Source organism: Meleagris gallopavo, chromosome 1, assembly GCF_905368555.1.
Source record: "Meleagris gallopavo chromosome 1, MGAL_WU_HG_1.1, whole genome shotgun sequence".
Lineage (NCBI taxonomy): Eukaryota > Metazoa > Chordata > Aves > Galliformes > Phasianidae > Meleagris > Meleagris gallopavo.
In genome coordinates, this window is record NC_139404.1 from 44,758,601 (window position 1) to 44,780,051 (window position 21,451).

The window sequence follows — 21,451 nt, forward strand, 5'->3', positions numbered from 1 at the left end:
TTAGTTCAAAGGGGAATATAACTATTAAACACAGCAGTAACTTTATCAAATGATCATCAGTTATTCATTCTAAGAGTTGTTCTTCACTCTATATGATACAGAAATCACCTCAGGTAGCTACAATCATTATATCCCTCCCTTTCCAATTTTTTGAATCTACTGTAATTTCTTCATTTACTGTGTGTTCCCATTTTAACATGGCTACCTGAATGTAATCAATTTTTGCCTCACTTCTTACTTTTCAATAATGATTGCTTCCTTCATTTACTTCCATAAAGTTTGCTGAAGCAATTCCAGGGCAGACTCCCAAACAATCCAAACACTGGAGTTCTTCCATAAACTGGAGTCTGGAATTTCACAAGGACAAAAAATCCAAAGTGCTGAAATTATTTAAAATTATATACATGATTCACTTGGCAAAGAACTTGAGGTCTTTGCTACATTCCCCAGGCTCTTCCTAGTACACATTAGTATATTATGCACTTCTGTAGCCCAGCTTAAGTACTATTCACCTGCTAACATCTGGCTTGAGAAATACAGGAAAGCTGACTCTCTTCTGAAACATTCTCTCCTGGAGAGAGAAATGGATCTGAATGTTAACAGGAAAGTTTATCAGACTCCAAAGCCACAGCCGGTTTGCTCAAACTGGATGGTCAGATCACTCTGTTTATACTGAGTTTTCTGATGATCCCAAGGCTCAGCAGCAAGTCCAGGGAAGCTGTAACACTGTGCAAAAACTGTGCTTTCATGGCTAATGTGCTCCACGAGCTTACAAGCAAAGCTCTTTGCTGTACCGGGGATGGGTTCCATAAGCAGAGCCCAGCAGCTGCTCCATGTCAGATCAGAGCCAACTCCAGATGCCCCAAAAGGGTCCCACAGATGGCAGAGACGAGCTAAGAGCTACGCAGATATAAGGAAGGGAAAAACTGCTGCATCACAGCAGCTGGGAGACAGGAGTGAGAAAATGCGAGAGAAGCAGCCCTGCAGCCATCAAGGTCAGTGCAGAAGGAGGACAGGATGTGCTCCAGGCGTGGAGAAGAAGCTCCCTGCAGCACAGGAGAGGTCCATGGAGGAGCCGGGCATCCTCTTGCAGCCCACAGGTTCCACACAGAGCAGACCTCCACACGCAGCCTTGGAGGAGCCCACGGTGCAGCAGCAGATGAGACCTGGAGGAGCCACAGCACATGGGGAGCCCCAGCAGGAGCAGCCCCTGGATGAAGCTGTAGCCCACGGGGAGAAGCTTGCGGTGGGGCAGGAGGGCTGGGGGAAGCTGCTGCTGATGGTGACCCATGTGGGGCAGTGCCTGAAGGGTGGGCCCTGTGGTACAGAGCTGTGCCAGGGCAGTGCTCAGACAGCTGCAGCGTGCAAGAAGGCCACACAGGATCAGTTTGGGAAGGATGGAGGGACCCCATGTGGAGGAGCAGCAGAGACAAAGCATTGTAGACTGACTGCAGCCCCATTCCCAGTTCCCCTATGCCACTGACAGGGCGGGGAAGTAGAAGAGGTAGGGGAGGTGGTGTTTCCAGTTGGCTTTCAGTTTTCACTTTTCTAATCTGTTTTGCTGGTGACAGTAACTGGTCACTGACGTCCCTGTCCTCACCTTAACACATGAAATTTTTTCACATTTTCTCCCCATCCTTCTGAGGAAGAGAAGCGTGAGAGTAGAATGATGGTGCTTACCTACTTACTGGTGTTAAATGACCACATCCACATACTCTAATAAACAAGTTTTATTATTGAGGTATGTATATTTAGGTTGATATATACTCATGAGAGAAACTACCATTAGTATTACAGACTGTTTTTAAAGCTTGAAGTGGTTAACTGTATACTTGAAAGATGCCTTTGCTGTAAAGAACTCTTTGGAAGGGTGATGGGAGTTCATATCAGTTTCCCTGTATATACTGAGTTCAGCCTCATCTCCCAGTCAACTAGAGATGGGACACAAGGCAACGGCTTCAGGTTGTGCCAAGGGAGATAAGGGTTGGATATTAGGAAGTTTCTTCTCTGCAACAGTAGCCAGGCACTGGCACAGGCTGCTCAGGGAGGTGGTTAAGTCATCATCCCTGGGGGTATTCAAGAACACGTGGATGTGGCACTGAGGGACATGGTGAGGATGGGCTGACTGTGCAACTCAGTGATCTCAGAAGTCTTCTCCAATTTTAATGGCTGCATTATTTTTGAACTTTCTTGATGAGACAAGCCCCTAAACAAAGCCAAGGCCATTTAAAATTGATAAATGCTAATATCTCCTTCTGGAGATTTTGTTTTTTAAAGATGATAACTTCTTAAGACTGAGGTACATCAGGCCTGACTTATGAAGTTAGGCTGATGATGAGGATACAACCTTTTTCTGGCTTTACATCAGCAGGCAGAGTACCTGCGGCACACAAGAACAACCTGCAACCTCCACAGTAACCACCATCTCAATCCCACTGCAGCTGTTGCCAACAAAGCATCAATTCAACTTAGAAGAAAGCAACCAGTCTAAAACTTCTAGTAGACATAAGCAGAGACAGTATAGCTTGGAATGCCTCATTGAATTAACCCTCCATCTCCTCACAAGTGCACACGTGGAGGAGCAACTTCTGAATTTGCTGCTCAATAACCAAGCAGTAACATTTTTCTCAAATTTGTCTTTACTGTTTGTATTAAAACACCACACAACCACCAATAACACTCAACAACTACTCAGCTGTACACTGGCCATTATATTGTATTGTATTATAGCTGGGATGACAGCTAGGAGCACTGATTTTTTTCAGGAGTTGTGCTGATGCCCTTGCTTAGGAAGCATAGCTCTTAAAGTAAAGAGCAGAATCTTAATTTTGGCCCGAGGACAACTAATTTCCATAGACTTTAAGAAAAAATGGTGCGACTTGTTGTCTCTGACATTTCCAAATGTCACACTCAACTACATCCTAAAATACAGGCTAATTAAAATTGGGTTCTTCCCTTGTTTACCTGATGTGACAGAAGTTAAGCTAAGATTCGTATCAGTGCATAACCTCATGCACTTGAAGACATCCTTCCTTTGTAATCAGTGTGACTTCTAATTACAGCCTAATTTGGCTGCCAGGGCTAAAAGCCCAACCGTACCCTGGGGGCACCTGGCCCAGCACTGCACATTGGGTGAGGGCAGGGGATGTCCTGCTCAGCATGGAGCTGCATCAGGGGAGGGTCAGGTAAGGTTCTTGACCACAGGGCACAGAACAGGCTCCCCAGGGCAGTGGGCACAGCCACAAGCTGTTGTTCAACAAGAGTTTGGACAGCTCTCTCAGACACAGGGTTTGAATTCTGGGTGATCTGGTGTAGAGCCAGGGTTGGACTCGTGATCCTTGTGGGCACCTTCCAACTCAGGATACACTATGATTTTATGACAATTCTTGCTTCTTTACATCAGACTTACAATTCTTGCCCTCACCCTTCAGAGCCCTCCAGGTCTAAAAGAAGCGATAAGAAAAGCTCTGCCCCATAACCATTTAGTCAATGACACCACTGCTGTCGCTTAAGCTCCCAAATGGTTCCCATTCAAAGCATTCTGCAGATCTACAGTTAAAAATCAGAAACACTCTTTGTAAAACCTCCATGAAACATCCCTTTAGTTTTTCTTAAAGGAGATACTTTGCCTAAGGAAAACTGACATTTAGACTGCCAACATGATTAGGTCACTGCCTCACTCCAACCGTTCGATGCTTTCTCTCTTTGTATCTTAAAGTTCCCAGTGTGTGATGATCTGTTTGCATAGTTTGTCATTAGTAGTCAATTTCCAAGGCCAGAAAAAAAAAAACAAAAACATTTCCTTCATACATAACCAAACATAGAAAGGCTGTTTTTCTATTAATGTAGGTACAGAGATAGACAACTATTAGCATCTGTATTTATAGTGATTAGATGTACTTTATATTTGTATAACCTTTGCATTTGCTTTTTAAATTATTTCTGCAGTGCTTGACAATACTATTTGCCATATAATTAAATAAAAAAAGGAAAACTTCAAAAAAAAAAAAAAACTATGAAAGAGAAACCATCCATGGGGAGGTCAAATCATGTATCCATCAGTTTTCTTCTAAAACTTCAGTCCCTCAGCCCCGATTATTAGAAGCATCATCTAAAAGCAGACATTTTAACAGCAGACAGGCATCAGACCTCTGAGGCTCATAAATGAAATGCAACTTTAATCTCTTTCTGTGAGTAAATACTAAAAACAAAAATATTATTGGTTTATGGTCCTACTAACTAAGCTGGCAAAAGCAGAGAGATTACTTTTAAATACATCAGTGTGTTCAGCATCAGCTCAAACTTATCAGCACCGAACCTGCCATCACAACCCATAGTCTTCCTACTGCTACCTCAGATAATCGTTCCACAGTGTCAGTTGAAGATTTTCATGAGCTTGCCTAAATTTCAACCACCACTCTTCTCTCCTTCTTCCTCTGCTTGTGTGTGCCGGAGCTTTCCCAATACTTCATTCCAACTAACTTAGGAAATAATAATTTCAATGGTTTGCTTGTGGCTTACTTCCACAGAAATGGGTTAGTAAAACCACTCATCTGAGAGCTGCCAGCAGATGTGACAGCCTCTAATGCCTCTGCTGGTACAGCCATACCCAGGGAGACAGCAAGAGGTAACTCATACCCTTCTCCAGGGACAGAAGTTACACAACCTTAATCACCTCAGTAGGAAGTTTCCTACTAACACTATGCCAAAATACTGTGTATTGCAGACTAAGAACTTCAAAAGCAGTTGCAGAAAATGTTTGATGTTTAGACTTTCCACGATATTAATGGTAACATCAGTTGTTTCTTTATATTACATTGCACTGCTGGTATAATTGTTTTATTCTTTAATATCTCAACTCTGATTTAACACCCTTTAGATGAATGAAAACAGACTGCATCAGTATGAAGACACAGTATGTGAATAGTCCCTCTGCCCTGGAGATCTTTAGGTTATTTAAAAAAAAAAAAAGTCATAAACTTGATCCAAAATGAGTTTCACTGCTGCAAAAACAACGCTTGTAGAACTTGAATAATTTAACATATCCTCTTGGCATCGTCTAGTTTGATTCTATATTTATGTGTTATTTATGCATATAATATGTATGTAAACATTTACATATATAAGGCATCATGATTCCAGGAATGGCTCCATGCACGTATGGAATGTGTGGTAATCCAGGAGTTTTCTTCTAGATGAAACCCACCTGAGAAAGGTGTGCCTGCAGAAGATCAGATGCACATTTAAAGTTAACAGAGAAGAACACTGTGGTTGCTTTTGAGATGCTGGCACGTTAACTGGTTGTGACCACAGTAGTTATTATGAACTTTACTTTCTGGTCTTATATGAAGAAATAGAAGAAGAGCAATGTGACATTTTAGGAAGGCTTGAGAGGTTAGTATAATGAAAAGCTAGCTGGAAAATAATTCCCTCTTAGAAGAAACAGACTTAATCTCCTTCCATAGTCATATTACTTTGGCAATAAAAGATTTCAACAAATCTCGGTAAATTAACTAAGGATGTGCTATTTTAGTTCATGTCATCATATCAGGGGCTTACAGTTGATCTGTACCTTAGAATGGAAACTAATCCTCACTTCCATTCCCAAAGTCATCATATGATGGTTAAGAATTTAGCGTAACCAATGCTGAACTTGTTTCACAAAGACCCAGCACTCAAAAATCCCTCTACGATTAACTGTAGAAGAGTCAGGAGGTTTGGTTACTTGTTTTAAACAGATTTCTTTACACTCTGGAACAGCATTCTGCAATGCTTTACAGATCATCAATTAAGCCAAGGAATCCAACACATCTGTGAGACGTGCAACACTACTCTGCTCATTGCTTCCTACATAGAAAACTCAATGAACACAGGAACTAAATGAGCTAATCTTGGATGATCTTTCTATAAGCCATAACACTCAAGATGGTAGAACAGTTACAGACTCAAAGGAGTAACAGCCTCTTTATCCCGGAGCTAAGGAATATTTATGTGACTCATGACACCCAGTCAGAGAGCGTTTATTGAATCCGCATGGCATCAAGATTTAGAGCATACGCATGTAAGAGACCAATAACCACAGGAAACGAGCAGCTAAACCTGTAGGCAAGGGAAGATGAGGCACTCGCAAAGCACAAAGGAATAATTACAAGGCACACTGCAAGAGAGTAAAAGATGCACTGGCAGCCATGCCTGTGTAATTCATTTAAAATCATTGCTCTCAAAGCTTTAAAACTGCTATGTTTCATTTTTCATGGAAGCAAAGTGTTACAGTGGGAGGAATGGTGAAGCAACAACCGTGCAAAGGTGAGTTTTCAGAAGACAGCAGAGTCATTCTCACAATTTGGGCCACCAAAGGGGATGGTCTCACACCTATACTATTGTGGAGCTCCTACTGTGTGTTTGCTTCAGCTCAGCAGCCCCACGAGGCCTTGGAGCAGTATGGAAGAGGAGAGGCACAGGGGATTGTCTGCAAACTGAACCAGGTCACACAGACACTGACTACTGGCCAGAGCCAGGTAAGGAGACAGACTCTTATTAACCAGGCCAAGCCGTCCCGCATGTCTTCTGCCTTTGACTGCTTGAAGCTGGCAGAATTCTGTGCTGTTACAAGAAGTAAAACAAGAACACACTGTTTTCCTATATCAGAGCTGAAGCTACTAAACAAACCAGATCAGGAAGTTCACCTGGCTATGTGGTTCCTCCTCCACTCCTTCTTTCTTCTATTCTGGGTTACTTTCAGCCAGGTCAGTTCCTCTACCTAGGAAGCACCAACCCTACGTTCCAAACACAGGCAGGCACTACACCCATTGCTAACAGCATGGCTGCTGCATCTCATCAAGTGGGACAGCCACATTGTGGCTGAGGGGCTTTTCTCCCTTCTGCACTCAACCTTGCAGCTGTGTAACAGCGAGGTAAGCTGATCTGAATTTATTCACCCTGCAGCAAGCAGCTACTGTGACTCAAAGAAAGCTGAAGACAACTCTTTTGGAAAAAGCCCACATTGTTGCAGCAGCTTGCATAATAAATATAATATCAATCCTCTTATTTCAAAGGATATTTGAGTGCACATGCAGTTTTGGTGTTTTTTTTGTGTTTTTTTTTTTCTCCGCTTTATCAGCTTTGCAGTATCATAGGATTTAGTTCTGTTAGCAGACCTTTAGGTTCCTGTAAGGATGCATGTGAGGCACTCTGGAAAGGACATTCAGATTAAGTTGTCAGGACTAAAAGCTTTACTCACACTGACACTTGCATTGTCCTGCTAATATTTTGGAACAAACAAATTATCACAATAAATAAGATTTTTCACACTACAAATTTACTCCCAAGCAACCTCACCTTGCCTAGAACTAAATAACCACTAATTAAAGCTAATATGATAATACAAGAGGATTTGGCTTTAGTTTTTTTTTCGTGTTCTGTGTTCTTGAAGTTACTGGTTCAGCTTCCTACAAAGGCAGTGACATATTTGACTTAATCCAGTCTGTCTTGCTATTAAGCTGAACAAAATTTATTCAGGTTAAATTTAACAGGCTTCCAAGGAAGGCCGGACCAAGCCATTACAACTAATTTAAGTTACTCTGCATTGATACAGAAAGGCAGTTCTCAGACAAAAATTTTCAGAAAGAAACACTTCTTTTCAAAGTCTGCAGTGCCACCTCATCAGATACACTGGACTCATTCCATCCTCACAATCTGCATGATTTGGAAGCGGAGAGTAATTTTTTAAAGAGAAATCCTTTGTTGCTTTGAGACTGTGGTTGGTACCACTCAATGCACACTCTGGAACCAGAGGCTGATGACTGAAGGGTAAGGCTATGAACAAGATAAGGATTTGATTAACTGCACCTTCCTAATTTTACCCATCATTTTTCAAACTGATAAAATTCTATTATGTGGCATCATATCTTACATCAACAATACGCAGGCACAAGTGAAAACTGCTGAAAGCAGCTTGAAGCAGCATGGAAGGAAAAAAAAGCTTACTCATTTATCTAAAGGTTTATTTGGACTTAGGAACTGTTTCACTTCCCCTGATGGTGCCCGCTGAGCTGCATGCCACAGCTGTGTGACAAAAGAGAACGTGCAGGCAGCTGTGCCAGCCTGACTGCTGCCCCACAACCATATCATGCCACTCCACCTCCCTGCAGGGGAATGCTCCCATCCCCCTGCCATAGGGAAGCAGGCACTTGCATGAGAGCTCCCTGACCCATTTCAGCCAAAATAACACAGGTTAGCACACCTTACAGTAAAAACCCCAAAAGCCAGGATAGCTGCTGCTGCAGCAGGGAAGGGACACATCCACCACCAGCTGAAGCACAGGCAGCTGAAATCCATTACTTCGCCTGCCCAGAGAGCAAACATGCAAGTTTAACTTCACATTGCTCCACTCCTTATACATAGCTGAGCACCCTATTTTAAGCAAAGGGGATGGGTTTTTAGTTTTGGTTTCCTTCCACCAGAGATTTTCACCCAAACATCAGTTGTAGGTTATGCATCTTAGTGCAGCTGCTTTCCTCCACAAGCTGTAAGAGAACTACAGCAACCTCCCTGGCTGCCTAAGTTTTAATTGTTCAACACAAAGAATATGCAATAAAGCCAAATGAAAACTGAGTATCAGTATAGAAAACAAGCGAACTAATCTTAACAGTGTAAATATTTAGACTTCTCATTAGGGAAAGAAGTCTAGTGAGCACTGACTGGTATGACAGCTTTAAGTACGTTTTGTTTTGCACAGGAGCCCTTCCACAGCATGCTGCAGTATCACTCCCACTCTCTGCCAACCCATAATCCCCAATATTTCAATACAAAATACAGCTGTGAAACAAATCCCATTCAAAGTTAATTCTAGAAGTCACCAAGCCAAACCCCCTTCCTGCTAAAATAGAGCCAGCTTCACAGACACACACACACACAACCTTCAGGCTGTGCCCCAAGAATACAGGGAAAAAGTTAAAGCTCCATAATTTATCTATTGGCCTCTCGTGGAAAGGTTCCTCATCTGCTGCAGCAGAATGGGACGGGCTGAGCAAGCAGCACGCAGACACAGTGCTGTGCAGAACCACAGCAGCCGAGGGCTGCGGGCCATCAGGTGACCTAGCGTCTCTCACATGAGCACAGAGCTGATCGTTGTCACGCGAGAGTATCTGGTCCTGCCCAGGAGCAGGTCTGCAGTGCCTCTGGAGGAAGGGCTACAGACAGCAGCAGTCCAACGCCCCAGAGCTTACAGCTGCCCTCAAGGAAGCGTCCCCTGTGCTCTCTCGGACTGGGTTATCTCACGGCACAACCACCAGGGAGAGGCAAAATAATCATTATAGTTACTTCTAGGCAGGAAACCGTGTTACATAAAGAACGCATCGAAAAGCACAAAGCCCAGAACCAAGATCCACCAGGTGAACGCAGCCTCCCCAACGCAGTACAACGTCCTGCTCCTCCTTCCCAACGGATCCTTTTCTCTTCTTGCACCACGCTGACCCCAAAGCCGCGGGTTCCCTCACGCCGCATCCTGCCGCACTAAGACCCCCCTGCTCCCGCAGGGGAACAGAGCGCATCGATCCCACCCGCAGGGAAGCCGCGCAGCGCAGCACGCTCACACCCCGCACAGACCGCCCGTGTCCGGCGGCGGTTCTCCCCGCCCCCATCGCGGCCCGGACTCGCCCCGCACAAGATGGCTGCGCGCCGCCGGCGCTGGCGGCGGGAGGGGCCCATAGCGAGTGCTTGGCGGGTAGCGCCCGCCCGCCGCCTCTCCGCCGCTCCCTCGGCGCGGCGCGGGGCCGCAGGCAGCGGGAAGCCGTGGCGGCGCGGCCCGGATGCGGGCGGCACAAGCGGTTCCTGTAGGTGAAAGGTCGGGGGGCGCGGGGCCGCCGCGGGACGGGGCGATGCCTGAGGCGGGCCGGACCCCGCGCCGCGCCCCGCGGAGGAGGAGGAAGCGCGGCCGGGCGACAGCCGGGGGGGCGGGAGCGAACGCACGCAAGCGCGGCACGGCGGACAGGGCCGCGGCCGGGACACGGCTCACCTGGCGGCTCAGCGACAGCTCCGGCGCTTTATTTGTCGGCGGCGGCTTCGGCTCCGGGGGTCAGAGTTCGTGGCCCCGCCCCGCCCCGCCGCGGCGGCTGCGCCTGCGCACGGCGAGCCTGGGAGGGGCGGGGGGCTCGGCCGGCCCCCAGCGGCCGGTAACGGCGGCCGGGGGGAGGGGCGGCCTTTGTTTGGCGGCGGGGCGCCGTGCTGCCGTGCGGGACGCGAAGACGGGCGTCCTTCGCAGGAACGAGGAAGGCGGTGGAGCTGCACAGAACGCGCGCTTTTGGTTGTGGCAGCTCGGGGGACTCCTCGCGCTGAGGCGCTTCTGCTTGATGCGGTTTGAAACGTCTGCGTGGTGAAGTAGTACTTCGCCACACCGTGAATAGCCGTGGGATAGCATGGAGTGGAAGGGACTTTAAGGCCCCCTGTAGTTTCAATTAGTGTAGGAGATCAGCCGACAGCGTTTGGAAGAGCCATCCCTAGGCAGTGATTGCAGCCAAAAGCAGTTCGATGTCGGCGCTGTTTGGGAAAGCAGCAGGCCCCTGGCAACACGCAAGTGGTCTCCATGCCACAGCAGGGCATCCCAGTGTGCCGAGGGAACAGCTTCATGCCGATGCCGCAGAACCATAGAATGGCTTGGGTTGGAAGATGTCTCACCGATCATCAAGTTCCAGTCCCACTGCTGCCGGGAGGGCTGTCAGCCCTAGATCAAGTACTAGACCAGGTTGCTCAGCACCTCACCCAACTCGGCCTTAAACATCCCCAGGGATGGGGAACCGACAACAACTCTGAGCAACCTGTGCCAGCACCTCACCACTCTCTCTGTGAAAATCTTTCCCAATCTAATCTACATCTCTTCTCCTCTCAAACCATTCCCCCTTGTCCTATCACGATCTACCCATTTGATTTCCCTCATGTTTATAATCACCCTTTAAATAATGGAAGGCTGCAATGAGGTCTCCCTGCAGCCATCTCCAGGCTGGACAAGCCCAGCTCCTTCAGCCTGTCTCACCTGGAGAGGTGCTCCAGCCCTCTGGGCATCTTTGTGGCTCCCCTCTGGACCCTCTCTAAAGCATCCCTCCTGTGCTATAGCCTCCTGTGGGGCCGTGGTCCTGGAAACAGTACTCGAGTGGGACCTCACGAGGGCAGAGTAGAGGGGGACGATCCCCTCCCTCCCCCTGCTAGCCATCCCTCTTCTGATGCAGCCCAGGATACCGTTGGCATTCCAAGTTGCAAGCCCACACTGCTGGCTCATCTTAAGTTTTTCCATCTACCAGGACCCCTAAGTCCTCAGCAGAGCTGCTCTCAAGGATTTCTTCTCCCAGTTAGTATACATTCCTGGGATTACCTTGACCCGAGTGCAAAACCTTGTACTTTGCTTTGTTGAGCCTCATTACATACACATGGGCCCAACTTCTGAGTTCATCAAGGTTCCTCTGAATGGCATTCCTTTCTTCTGCTGTATCAACTGTATCACTCAGCTCAGTGCCATCAGCAAACTTGTCCCTACATTCTTTTGGACCAGAGTTATAAAAAAATACAAGCCATTTTTATATTGACATTAATAAAATCATTCACTCTTGCCAGCTCCTTTACTGTTCCTCCTACCATGGCCCCACAGCTGCAGCACATCTCACCACACAATCTCAAGATCACTAATTCAGTATTTACAAGCATCACATTTTGCTTATTGATCACACACATACCCAAAAGGCAAATGCAAATAGACATGATGAAAAAATTCTAAATTTGAGCAATTAACTGGCTCAGCATTTCCTGAAAGTGTGGAATGACAGAATACATGTAATGTATAATGCTCATCACTTCCCACACAAGCCTGATCTGCACACCCACTTTCTAAATGAAGGAGTTTGTTGCAGATTAACAAACAGTGAGGATTTTGCACCAAAGCTCATTTTGTACAAGTACTCTCATATTCTCCATAGAGCAGAACTGCTCCTGTAACCAATGAGAAATGTTTTGACTTTTTTAGCAAGTGACCCAATTCATGCTTGTTCTGTATTACCAAGGCATGTCCACGGAGCTGTGTCAGCAAGGATTGTAAGACACATCCCTATCAAAAACACGTGTAGAAGCAAAACTCTTTTCATGCTGTTATTGCAAGTTACCAAAAAACTGCTTTCAGACTTCTGTCATGGAAGCACAAGGAGCAGCAGAATAAATCACTCCCATACAGGCCCTGCTGAAGTCCTTATGCCAGCAGAAACTGTGGTTCAAGCATTCTTAAATAGACTAGTTCAGACAGCTGAACTAGATTTTGTCAAAGGATTTAATAACGCAACACCCTTCATTTGACATTACGTAAGTGCAACTCTCTTAATCCTTTAGGATGGTTGTTTTGTGGGATGCTTTCTTTGCCAGCAGTACATCTGTAATAATGTGTTGAAGAATTAATTTAAATAAATGAGTTCAAATGTTATGACCACATGACATGACCACAGACAGCAGGACACAAATATGGAAATAATATTCATAGCAAAAATAGTTTTTTTTTTTAACAAGTGCATGCAATCACACTTGTCATGCAATGACAGGAGGAAGCCCATTTAAGAGTACTGTGTCAGGCTGTCAGATCCAGCAGTGGGCTGTCAGTCTGTGCACACAACTTACCTTTCAGACTTTTTACTGGTTCTAAGGGCAAAACACAGTACAGACTTCAATACAGATGTGCAAGATAATGACAGCTAATTTTGTTGCTTGGAAAGCTGTAAATAAATGAATTAGGTAACACAAAAACCTGAAAATATTTCAAAAACAAACAGAGACTCAGGTAATGTGAATTTGTTTATACAAAAATGATACATATACACAGGAATATTTACAACAACTTTGAGCTGTTTTCATTTACAAAATAAAGATTCTATTCTTTCATTTAGACAGCACAGTTTATGACTACTCCAAATAAAAACGTGTGTAGATGGTACATACAAGGGATGGCAGTTACAGCAAACAAATGCATTGAATGTGTCTTTCCAAACATCTCTTTCCATTATGATGTAACATACATAATTTGGTAACCAATTTTCACACACACACCTTTTCTAGTAAAATGTGTTCCATGGTTGTTCAGCTATCCGTTTGTTTCAAGTCCTTTGGGGATAAAAGAAAGCTTTACATCAAAGATTTCTTAAAGACAATTCATTACCATAGACCTTTCATTTACCCAAGAATAAAGATCCTAGAACTAATCTCCAATACTAATGTTTGTCTCATTGTCTACTAACCAGTCTTAAATTATTAACTATAGGTGTGTATAAGAAGAGGTAGCCAGGTGTTTAAAAACTGCTGGTCTTGTTCAGTGAATTTGCTGATGTAAGAGTGGAATCTAGAAGTGACATTACTTCTGATGGCAGTGAAACAGGATGGGAGGCAGGGTGGAGAAACAGACTAACAGTTTGAAAAGCAACAATCTGAGAATGTTATGAAAAACCTATGTTGTGGGTTCTCCACATGATATAAAGCACTAGTGCTGGAGAAAGAGGAAAAAGAAATATTCAAACATGCTCATAAAGACAATTTCATTTATTTCTCACAATTAGACTGCAATATGTGCACTGTGGTTTTTAAGGCTCTGTTCAAATCCGTTTCTGTCACAGACAATTTGTTGATTAACTGTTTCTGGAAGAAGTCCTCTGACTTCTACAGAACTGCTGAACTGTTTTCTCACTGCATCTAAGTCATTGAGAGGTAGTTTGTTGCCACACGAGGCAGAACTCAGGCATCCTACTCAGCCTGTGTTATGACTTTTATTGCTTTATTTCAGTTTTGCAGCAAGGAAATCAGTATTAGAACATAAATTAAATAAAACTTGCTTCTAACCAAATTCCTTATTGTTTGTCATTTCATGGCTTTCCATCTTAGTTGGTGTGCAGTCCATATAAAAATATTAAGCAGTTCTTCCCCTGGATAGCATCAATCAGAACAGCTACATCACATCTGTGTTACACTGGTATCAGATTTATTTCGGGTATGGTAAAACCCATGTCAGAAATCACCCTGAAGAGGCATGCAGATAGCTTACTTGGCTTCAGTCACCCGCTGATTTTGAAAGACTAAGTAAAAGCCCTTTATATATAAAAAGAGAAGAAAATCCGTTTATCATATTTGCATCAAAAAGTGATTAAAGGCTTTGTTCCAGCTCCCACTGAATTTCAAACGCTATCTGGTCAAATCTCTAGCATTCACCAGAGAAGCCAAATCTACAGCCTTAAATCCCTGATTCAGAAACGTACTCTACTGAAATGCCTGAAGTCAGTAAAATTCCTCATATACTTAAACATTAGGTTTTGAAGCCCACAATGAACTTAACGGAAGCTCTGGAGAACAAATCTCCCCAGAGCTGTCTGTGTTATTACCTTAGACCTGATCTGGAGGTATCTGAGGGCATATGAATTTTGGTTCGTATTTTCATTCTTGGCCTTTTTGTGATCACTACTGTTCTCTCATCATTTTGTTTCCTTTGTGAGGCCTTAATACAGCTATCAATGTGGATTAAAACTATTAATTTGAAAGTTAATTGCTCTTAATCCTGCTTCCACAAGTAGCTTGAGAGGACTACTGAAGTTGAGTAGAGAGGACTACTGAACAGTGTTGCATACAGCATAATTAACTGGCTACATGTGCATTGCTTTTGACATAAAAATGGCTTCCTATCATGTGCTTTTCATAGTTCTAAGTTCCATTTATGCTATTACAGTGTTAACAATTTTTAAAAAACTGAAGTAGAATAAATGCACCAAAATCATCAGCAAGTATTTTCCAATGAGGTATACTGACAATTTTCTTAAAGGAAAAAAAAAAAAAACCTGTTTTTTTAAAGTGTCAAACAGAACAAATCATAGTGTAAACAACAAGTATTTCAAATAATCGCATACACTTCCATGCCATCTGCACTAAAAAAAAAGCTGTGTTTTGTTGGTATGGCAATTCCAGTTTAAACATAACATTTAAATATACAATAGTGTAAGTTTTTGGGACAAGGGCTGCATATACGTGTTTAGTGTTCTCTGAACAATAGTTTAAAACAGTCTTTCCTACTGCATACAGAAGTTATCTGACACAGTTTTGAAACAAACTATGCAAAAAACGATTTTTTAGTAAAAAAAAATAATAATAATAAAATACTGCTTTAAATTACTAGTGGAAAAAAAACATATCCTGAAATTGTTTGGATGTAACTCATTTAGTCTTTTTGGTATCTGTCGGACTGTAGAAGCTCTAGTGCTTTATCTCTGTGCTTGCTAAGTCTGTTTTCAAATATTTTCCCCTTTTCTCTTTTTTCATTTTTACAAATGTACTTTGTAATTGCTTCTGTGATACATAATTTGTGGTACTATTTTAATTGGTATGCAAGAGTTCAACTGCTATTCAAGGAAAGGAACTGCATTATCATACAATTCTCTTATAGGAGTTTACGTAGCCAACAAAGATTCAAAATCTTTAAAATTCCTATTTTGATCTGCTCCTGCTATGTTGCAAGCTGTGTATCAGCAGCTGAAGGCCTATACACAAACCATGAGAAATTACACAATTACAACAGATTTGCTGCTTTTGTTTTTTTTAAATAGGAGCACAAACTTCAAGGATATGTTGACCAACCACCTGCCGTTCTAAGACAAGGGCACTTTGGGCCTCAATGCAGACCTCACAAGCAATTTTGACCATCAAAGTAAACACTGGAACTTAATAAATAACACATTTTGTATTAACACAGAAATACACACAATTCTTTAAAAAAATATTACCTTACACTAAAAATGCAACAACTCCTAATGCAGACAAATATACAGTTTTGGGTAGGTTGACATGGAAGGATTCAATTTCTTTTAACAGTTTCTGTACTCTGGTTTACCATCATCCTTGGACATTTTGCTTTAGACTTGCTGACACTGCTATAGTACGGTGCCTTCTTGAAAAGCTTCTATCCACCTATTGGAAAACAAAACACTGTTAGGGAATTGCTGGTTAAACTGCAAATTATGCTGCCCACTCCCTGCAGACTGACACAAGTGGTATCATGCTCCCACTGCCAGTTGTTCTGTTTGTGCAAATGCCAAAAATCCTGTTTAAAATGTAGTAAGTATTCATACAAGGCCAGATTATACATATGTTTATATATATATATATATATTTATATTATATTTATTATTATATATATATATATATTCCCCTGGACTTAAGTTACATCAAAGAAAAAAGCAGGAAATGCTACAGTTGCATCAACTTCAATAATATCTCTGGATACCCTTTATAAAAAACAACAAAACCCTTCTCTGATTTCATGGCAGCTATGGCCCAGGATAAGTGAGGACACTACCAGAGCTGAGGCAGCTGTCTGCATAGCCCAGGCCTGTTGCTTTTGCCAGTGGTACAAGGGCATTAGTGAAGGACTGCTGGGGCTGAAGGAGGAAGCCACAGAGAACACTCACATTTAAGCCAAGCTGATATCTCAAACCACTATCCCTTACTTCTTAGGGCTCACTGTATTTTTCACTGTCATTTGTCCATAAAAAATAACTAAAATGCTATTAGGAATAAAAACACAACAAATTCACAGGCATTTTCAGCATTGAGCATACTACTGGACTAAAAATATTCAAAAAAAAGCTCAGCAAAAGTAAACGTCTGTTAAAGCTTACAAAAATACATCAGATGTTTCTTTGACCCTAAGAGGGAAAAACAACATATACTAATGAAAACAGGCCAAGAGAGTTCTTTGTTTTTCAATTTTAATGCTATCAAAGCAGGATTTATCTTGTAAGTTCCACATAAATCTATTAAGGATATTAAATACTTGGAGAAAGCTTGTGATTTAAGGTGCTTAGCATTACTCCTAGCCTCAGCAGAACATATTCAATTCCAACTTTCCCTACTGATTACAAAAGCTACTGTCTGAACTGGAAAACACAACTATTGGATTTTTGTGTTTCCACTTAATGGAAACCAAACACTGTAAGACAAGATATGCCCCCCAAAAGCTAACAAAAACTCTGTTTCTCTGTCAGAGAAGTGTCATTAAGTATGTTCCTCCTGTTTAAAATTTCCCAATGTCACAGATGCTTTGTTTTTTAGAATGACCCTATTTACACAAAACTCTACCTACATCCATTTGAACGAATTAAATAATGAACTAGTTAACCAATGAAATCTATTTTATTAATGTAAAATTCATTTGAGAGAACATTACTGAAATCCTTCAAATAAATGTACTGCTTGTATGGTCACTTCTAGTTTACTCCATGATTCACACAGCAAATTGTGTTGGTTTTGGTTTGTTTTTGCTGGTTAAGGACCAGATTTCTAGGTTATTTTATATAAAATAAACTCAAGGCATAAACTGATTAAGTTTAACTCCAAATTCAGACATGGCAGCAGGACTTAAAGCAGTTTGTGTGAATGCTTTGAATTCAGACTTATCATTTGAGCATATTAAACGTGCTCCTATGCTTGTGCACAGTTGCATACACACTTCAAGCTTCTGTACCTTACTTTTTAGGCTTCCCTTTTTTTTAGTGCATATATTCATATAAAATAACTCACACATATAGCTGGAAATGAAACAAAAACGGGGACAGGTCAGTTAGCTTTTAGAACACATTTTGTGGATTTCTAGAAAGAAAACATTCAAGTTTCACTTGAGTGGATGTGGGAGAGAGATGATGGAATAGACTACGAAAAAGAAAAGATTTTTTCCATTCTCCTACATTTACTCCTCTGTAGAGGATAGTCTGCTTCTTCATTTAAAGAAAAACAGAAACAAAACCAAGTTTTTTTTCCAAAGCCCTAATGAAGTCAGGACCTGAATTTAAGTTATTTTTAAAACTTTATTTATTCAATATGCACCTTTTGTACATGTGCTTAATCCATGAATATTAACATGTATGATTTATGAAACGTTAATCCTAGAAAAACTAACAGGAATGAATTCAAACAGTTTCTTACTTTTGAGCTGAATGGGGATCATCTGCTTTGAATATGTAAAATAAAGTGTTTTTGTGCAGTAAATGGAACACTCTAGACTCTGAGTTTTCATCTCTGACTTCACTGACTGTGAATCCCAGTAAAGGCTGGCTCTCTAGTGCTGCCACATCCTATTTGATAGGAGAAAAAAGTGAACAAGACAAAATTAGAGCAGGTAAGATATATTAAACAATGCATTTAGACTACATTCATGCAGTATACTATAGCAACAGATTATGCAGTAAGCAACCTGTTAAAAATACTCATGCACAAAATACTCTATTTTTTTTTTTTTTTTTTAAATAATCTCCATGCATCCATCAAGGAACAGGAAAATAACAGATTTACGTAGACTTCAATGCTTCTCTTCATTTTTTTTTTCTGATAACATCTGCCTTGTCTTTCACTGTGTAGTCTAACTATTCTGCCTTCTAAGAACATCTTACAACAGAAGACCAACTCCTGTCTGGCAGCAGACAAACGTCTTTCTAGCCCAGTACTCACTCCAACAACCTTACTAACGTCCTAAGAGGGACACAGGATGCTCATAGTTGCACTGAATACACTAAGAGGAGGAGCTATGGATGCAGATAATGCTCTCAAGTACTGAAGTCACACTCCAGATGGTTTTGCTGGCAAAATGTATTTTACTTTCTGTTACTGAAAATTAAAAGGATGGAAAAAATAAATTGCTGAGTGCTTGAAAGTGGGATGGCAATACCTTTAACAGATGCTTGATGTATTTTGCTTTTGAAAGCTGTAATCAAGCTATCGCATGTGATAAAAAAAAAACCAAAAATTAGATCCTCCAGCTCTACCATACGTTCATATATGTTGCAAACCATTAAAAGTTGCATTAAAATCACAGTGTCCTCAGCACATGCTGAGATTATTCTTCACTGCAGAAAGATTAAACGTCCTAAATAAACAAGCAAACACCATTAGACAAGATGCCATTTCTTCTTTTCTACTGCAGCACTGTATATTAAATGGTAATTCACAGATTCCTGGCTGTGGTACACAATTTGAGGAGAAATCAAGAGATTTAGTTTGCTCATTTTCCAAGCATTCAAAGTACCTTATGAAACTATAAAACAATATATTTCCAGATGCTTTTATCACGTTGGCTTTGCCACCATACTTGAGCGATGCATCTAAAACTGACCCCCCTCATTTATTCAGCTGACTCAGAACGTACCTACAGCTGCAATGGTGTGCAGTGCAGAGGTACTCAAAGCTAACTGATCTAACTTTACAGCTTGTTTCTAGATCATAAAAACAAACAGATGTTACAAATATGGTATTATCATTGAGCATTTGATTTCTTATATGTCTCTCTTACCTCACTAGCAGCATATGTGTACAGCACCTTATTTTTTATAACAAACCATAGGTGCTTCCATGGTTTCTTACTGCCCTTAGATCTGTGTAAGTAGCCACTCATTGTAGAATCTTCTGTGTTTGCAGAAACCTGAAATGAAAAGAAACCCCCAAGAGTATGTATGTGTTTATCCAGGTTTTTGCTGTACAGCTTTTTTAATAACAGACCTCCAGAACTCTGTTCTGTCAGAGACAGAAATTTTCACCTCAAGTTAGCACTGATAATTAACACAGATGGCTGAAAGAAAAACTAATTTGTCTGCCACTGTCTATCCAGTCTGGAAGAGAGACTAAGTCACTAAGAACTTCATTGTATGCAGTAGGATAGGAGAGGGCTCAAACACTGAGGCCCACATACATCTGGAGAACACACATTCCTATATAAGAAGGCAAAATTACTTCCTCCTGTTCCCAAGACCTCCAGTGTAGGCAGGCAGAGTGGAGCTCTATCTTTTCTAACCTTACATCAGCAGATGAGTTGGTGTGGGAGTTCCTTGAAACACAGGGAAACAAGAAGCAAGTCACAATTCCAGACTGTATGAATCCCAGTCTCATAGGCTCCCAACGCAGTTTATACACTGCTTCACAGTTCAGAGTCCTGCCTACGTAAAACTGAGGCCCAAACCATTGTTACAGATGAATTGTGACTTTTGATTCTAAAGAAGACAGCTAAAATATTGAATTATTTTTCCATTGTTAAAATTGATGATATAATTATATTTGGTCAATAAAGCACTTACTTCTTTGAGGGCTGCAGGAATTTTTTTCTGCTTTCTTCCAGAGGGAATGCTATGTAATACTGTAGACAAGGCACTTGATGGAGATTTGTGGTTGACTGGGGATCCAGTCTTAGAAGAGCACTGGTTATCTGAAATGCGTAGGATGAACACACTGCTTTCACGTCATGGATGACTAAACAGAGGCAATGATTCCTGGACTTTTTACTAAAAAGTAGCTGGCATTTTTATTCTGATTACAGTGTTTCAAATGTAACACCTAATCACATTAAATTCAGTGTTAACTTTTTCAGTATTATCATCACTACTACGAGCTAGAATCCCCAAAGTCACATTCAAGATAAGTAACAGTTTAAAAAAAACATAAATTTTAAACCAAACAGATTGATCTTGTTTGTTTCCAAAGTATGATTCACTGATGCAAAACTGCCTTTACCTACATGCAGAGTGAAAATTCAATTCCTAAAAACCACACCAAATTTTTAGAAATGTCCTTTGCTGCTCAGTCTGTTTTATCTCTGTTCCCCAACTCTTTCTTCCAGTTCTCTCCATCTGATATCTTCTCTGATTTTTGCAGCATGGATGCTGCTGGGTTTCTCTTCCAGCATTATGCCATAACATGCACACAAGCTTCTAGACTGTTCCCATCTCCAGAGTATGCACTGTGTCTTTCTCCACTACACAGTTCCTTCACTTATTTTGGAGGACTTCTGCAACACTTCACTCCTATAAAACTACTTTTCTATAGCTACATACCAGTAGTTTCCAGCCCAGCCTGGAAGGAGGAGGGCTGCCTAAGCTTTACTGACTCCCTTTCTTGAGATGTCCCTGAACCGGGTGAGGCTCTTCACGAGCAGAGAAGAAAAGTAATTGGATTGCCAGCTGTACTGCACCTGCCCTGCAGCTTTTTCCGGCTAAAAGCAACTGCAGTTGCCTGCAGCATAGCAGCCCCTACTGTCCAATGTGCAGACCTGCAGCCAACCCTGGCAATCCATCTACCCTAACCTCACTGACTGCCATGGCCACTCTGAGAGATTTGGATCCTGCTTCCTAAATCCCCATGACAACTGCCACTTCCAGCATGCTACAAGCCTTGGTGTGATTATTTCACTGGGGCATCACTGATTTCCTCTGATACCCTACAGAGGTACTGCTGACTTGGAGTTTCTGCCAGAAGGATGGGTACTGAACAATTTCAGTCCCTGCCTGACCCTCATTTGTGTATCCTATACTGTAGTCTTTGGACAGAATTCAGAGCAAGGCTTGTGAGACAGGACTGGATCCCCACCTCACCCAGAACTTCAGCTATCTCAGCAGCTTCAATGGCAAAAATGTAG

At 42.1% G+C, this 21,451-nt stretch overlaps 2 protein-coding genes across 11 annotated transcripts in view; both read right to left on the minus strand.

The window, feature by feature from the left end:
- Positions 1–10,146, minus strand: part of NR2C1 (nuclear receptor subfamily 2 group C member 1) — a 52,906-nt gene extending 42,760 nt beyond the window's left edge. For 5 of the 10 annotated variants that reach the window (XR_014883164.1, XM_085223313.1, XM_085223297.1 and 2 more), the window contains exons 1-2: positions 513–8,863; positions 239–347 (exon numbers count right to left, since the gene is read on the minus strand). The gene's annotated coding sequence lies outside the window, so the exon portion shown is untranslated. Of the gene's footprint in view, positions 1–238; positions 348–512; positions 8,864–10,015 lie in introns of those variants that run through there. The other 5 variants (XM_085223318.1, XM_010709292.4, XM_010709275.4 and 2 more) reach the window with 4 other exon arrangements.
- Positions 10,147–12,809: 2,663 nt separating this feature from the next.
- The window catches only part of FGD6 (FYVE, RhoGEF and PH domain containing 6), a 67,732-nt gene continuing 59,090 nt past the window's right edge, over positions 12,810–21,451 (minus strand). Inside the window, exons 18-21 of the mRNA XM_085223216.1 lie at positions 20,118–20,245; positions 19,340–19,468; positions 17,980–18,128; positions 12,810–15,966 (exon numbers count right to left, since the gene is read on the minus strand). Coding sequence (XP_085079342.1) covers positions 15,930–15,966; positions 17,980–18,128; positions 19,340–19,468; positions 20,118–20,245 — 443 coding nt within the window. The 3' untranslated portion in view covers positions 12,810–15,929. The remainder of the gene's footprint in view (positions 15,967–17,979; positions 18,129–19,339; positions 19,469–20,117; positions 20,246–21,451) is intronic.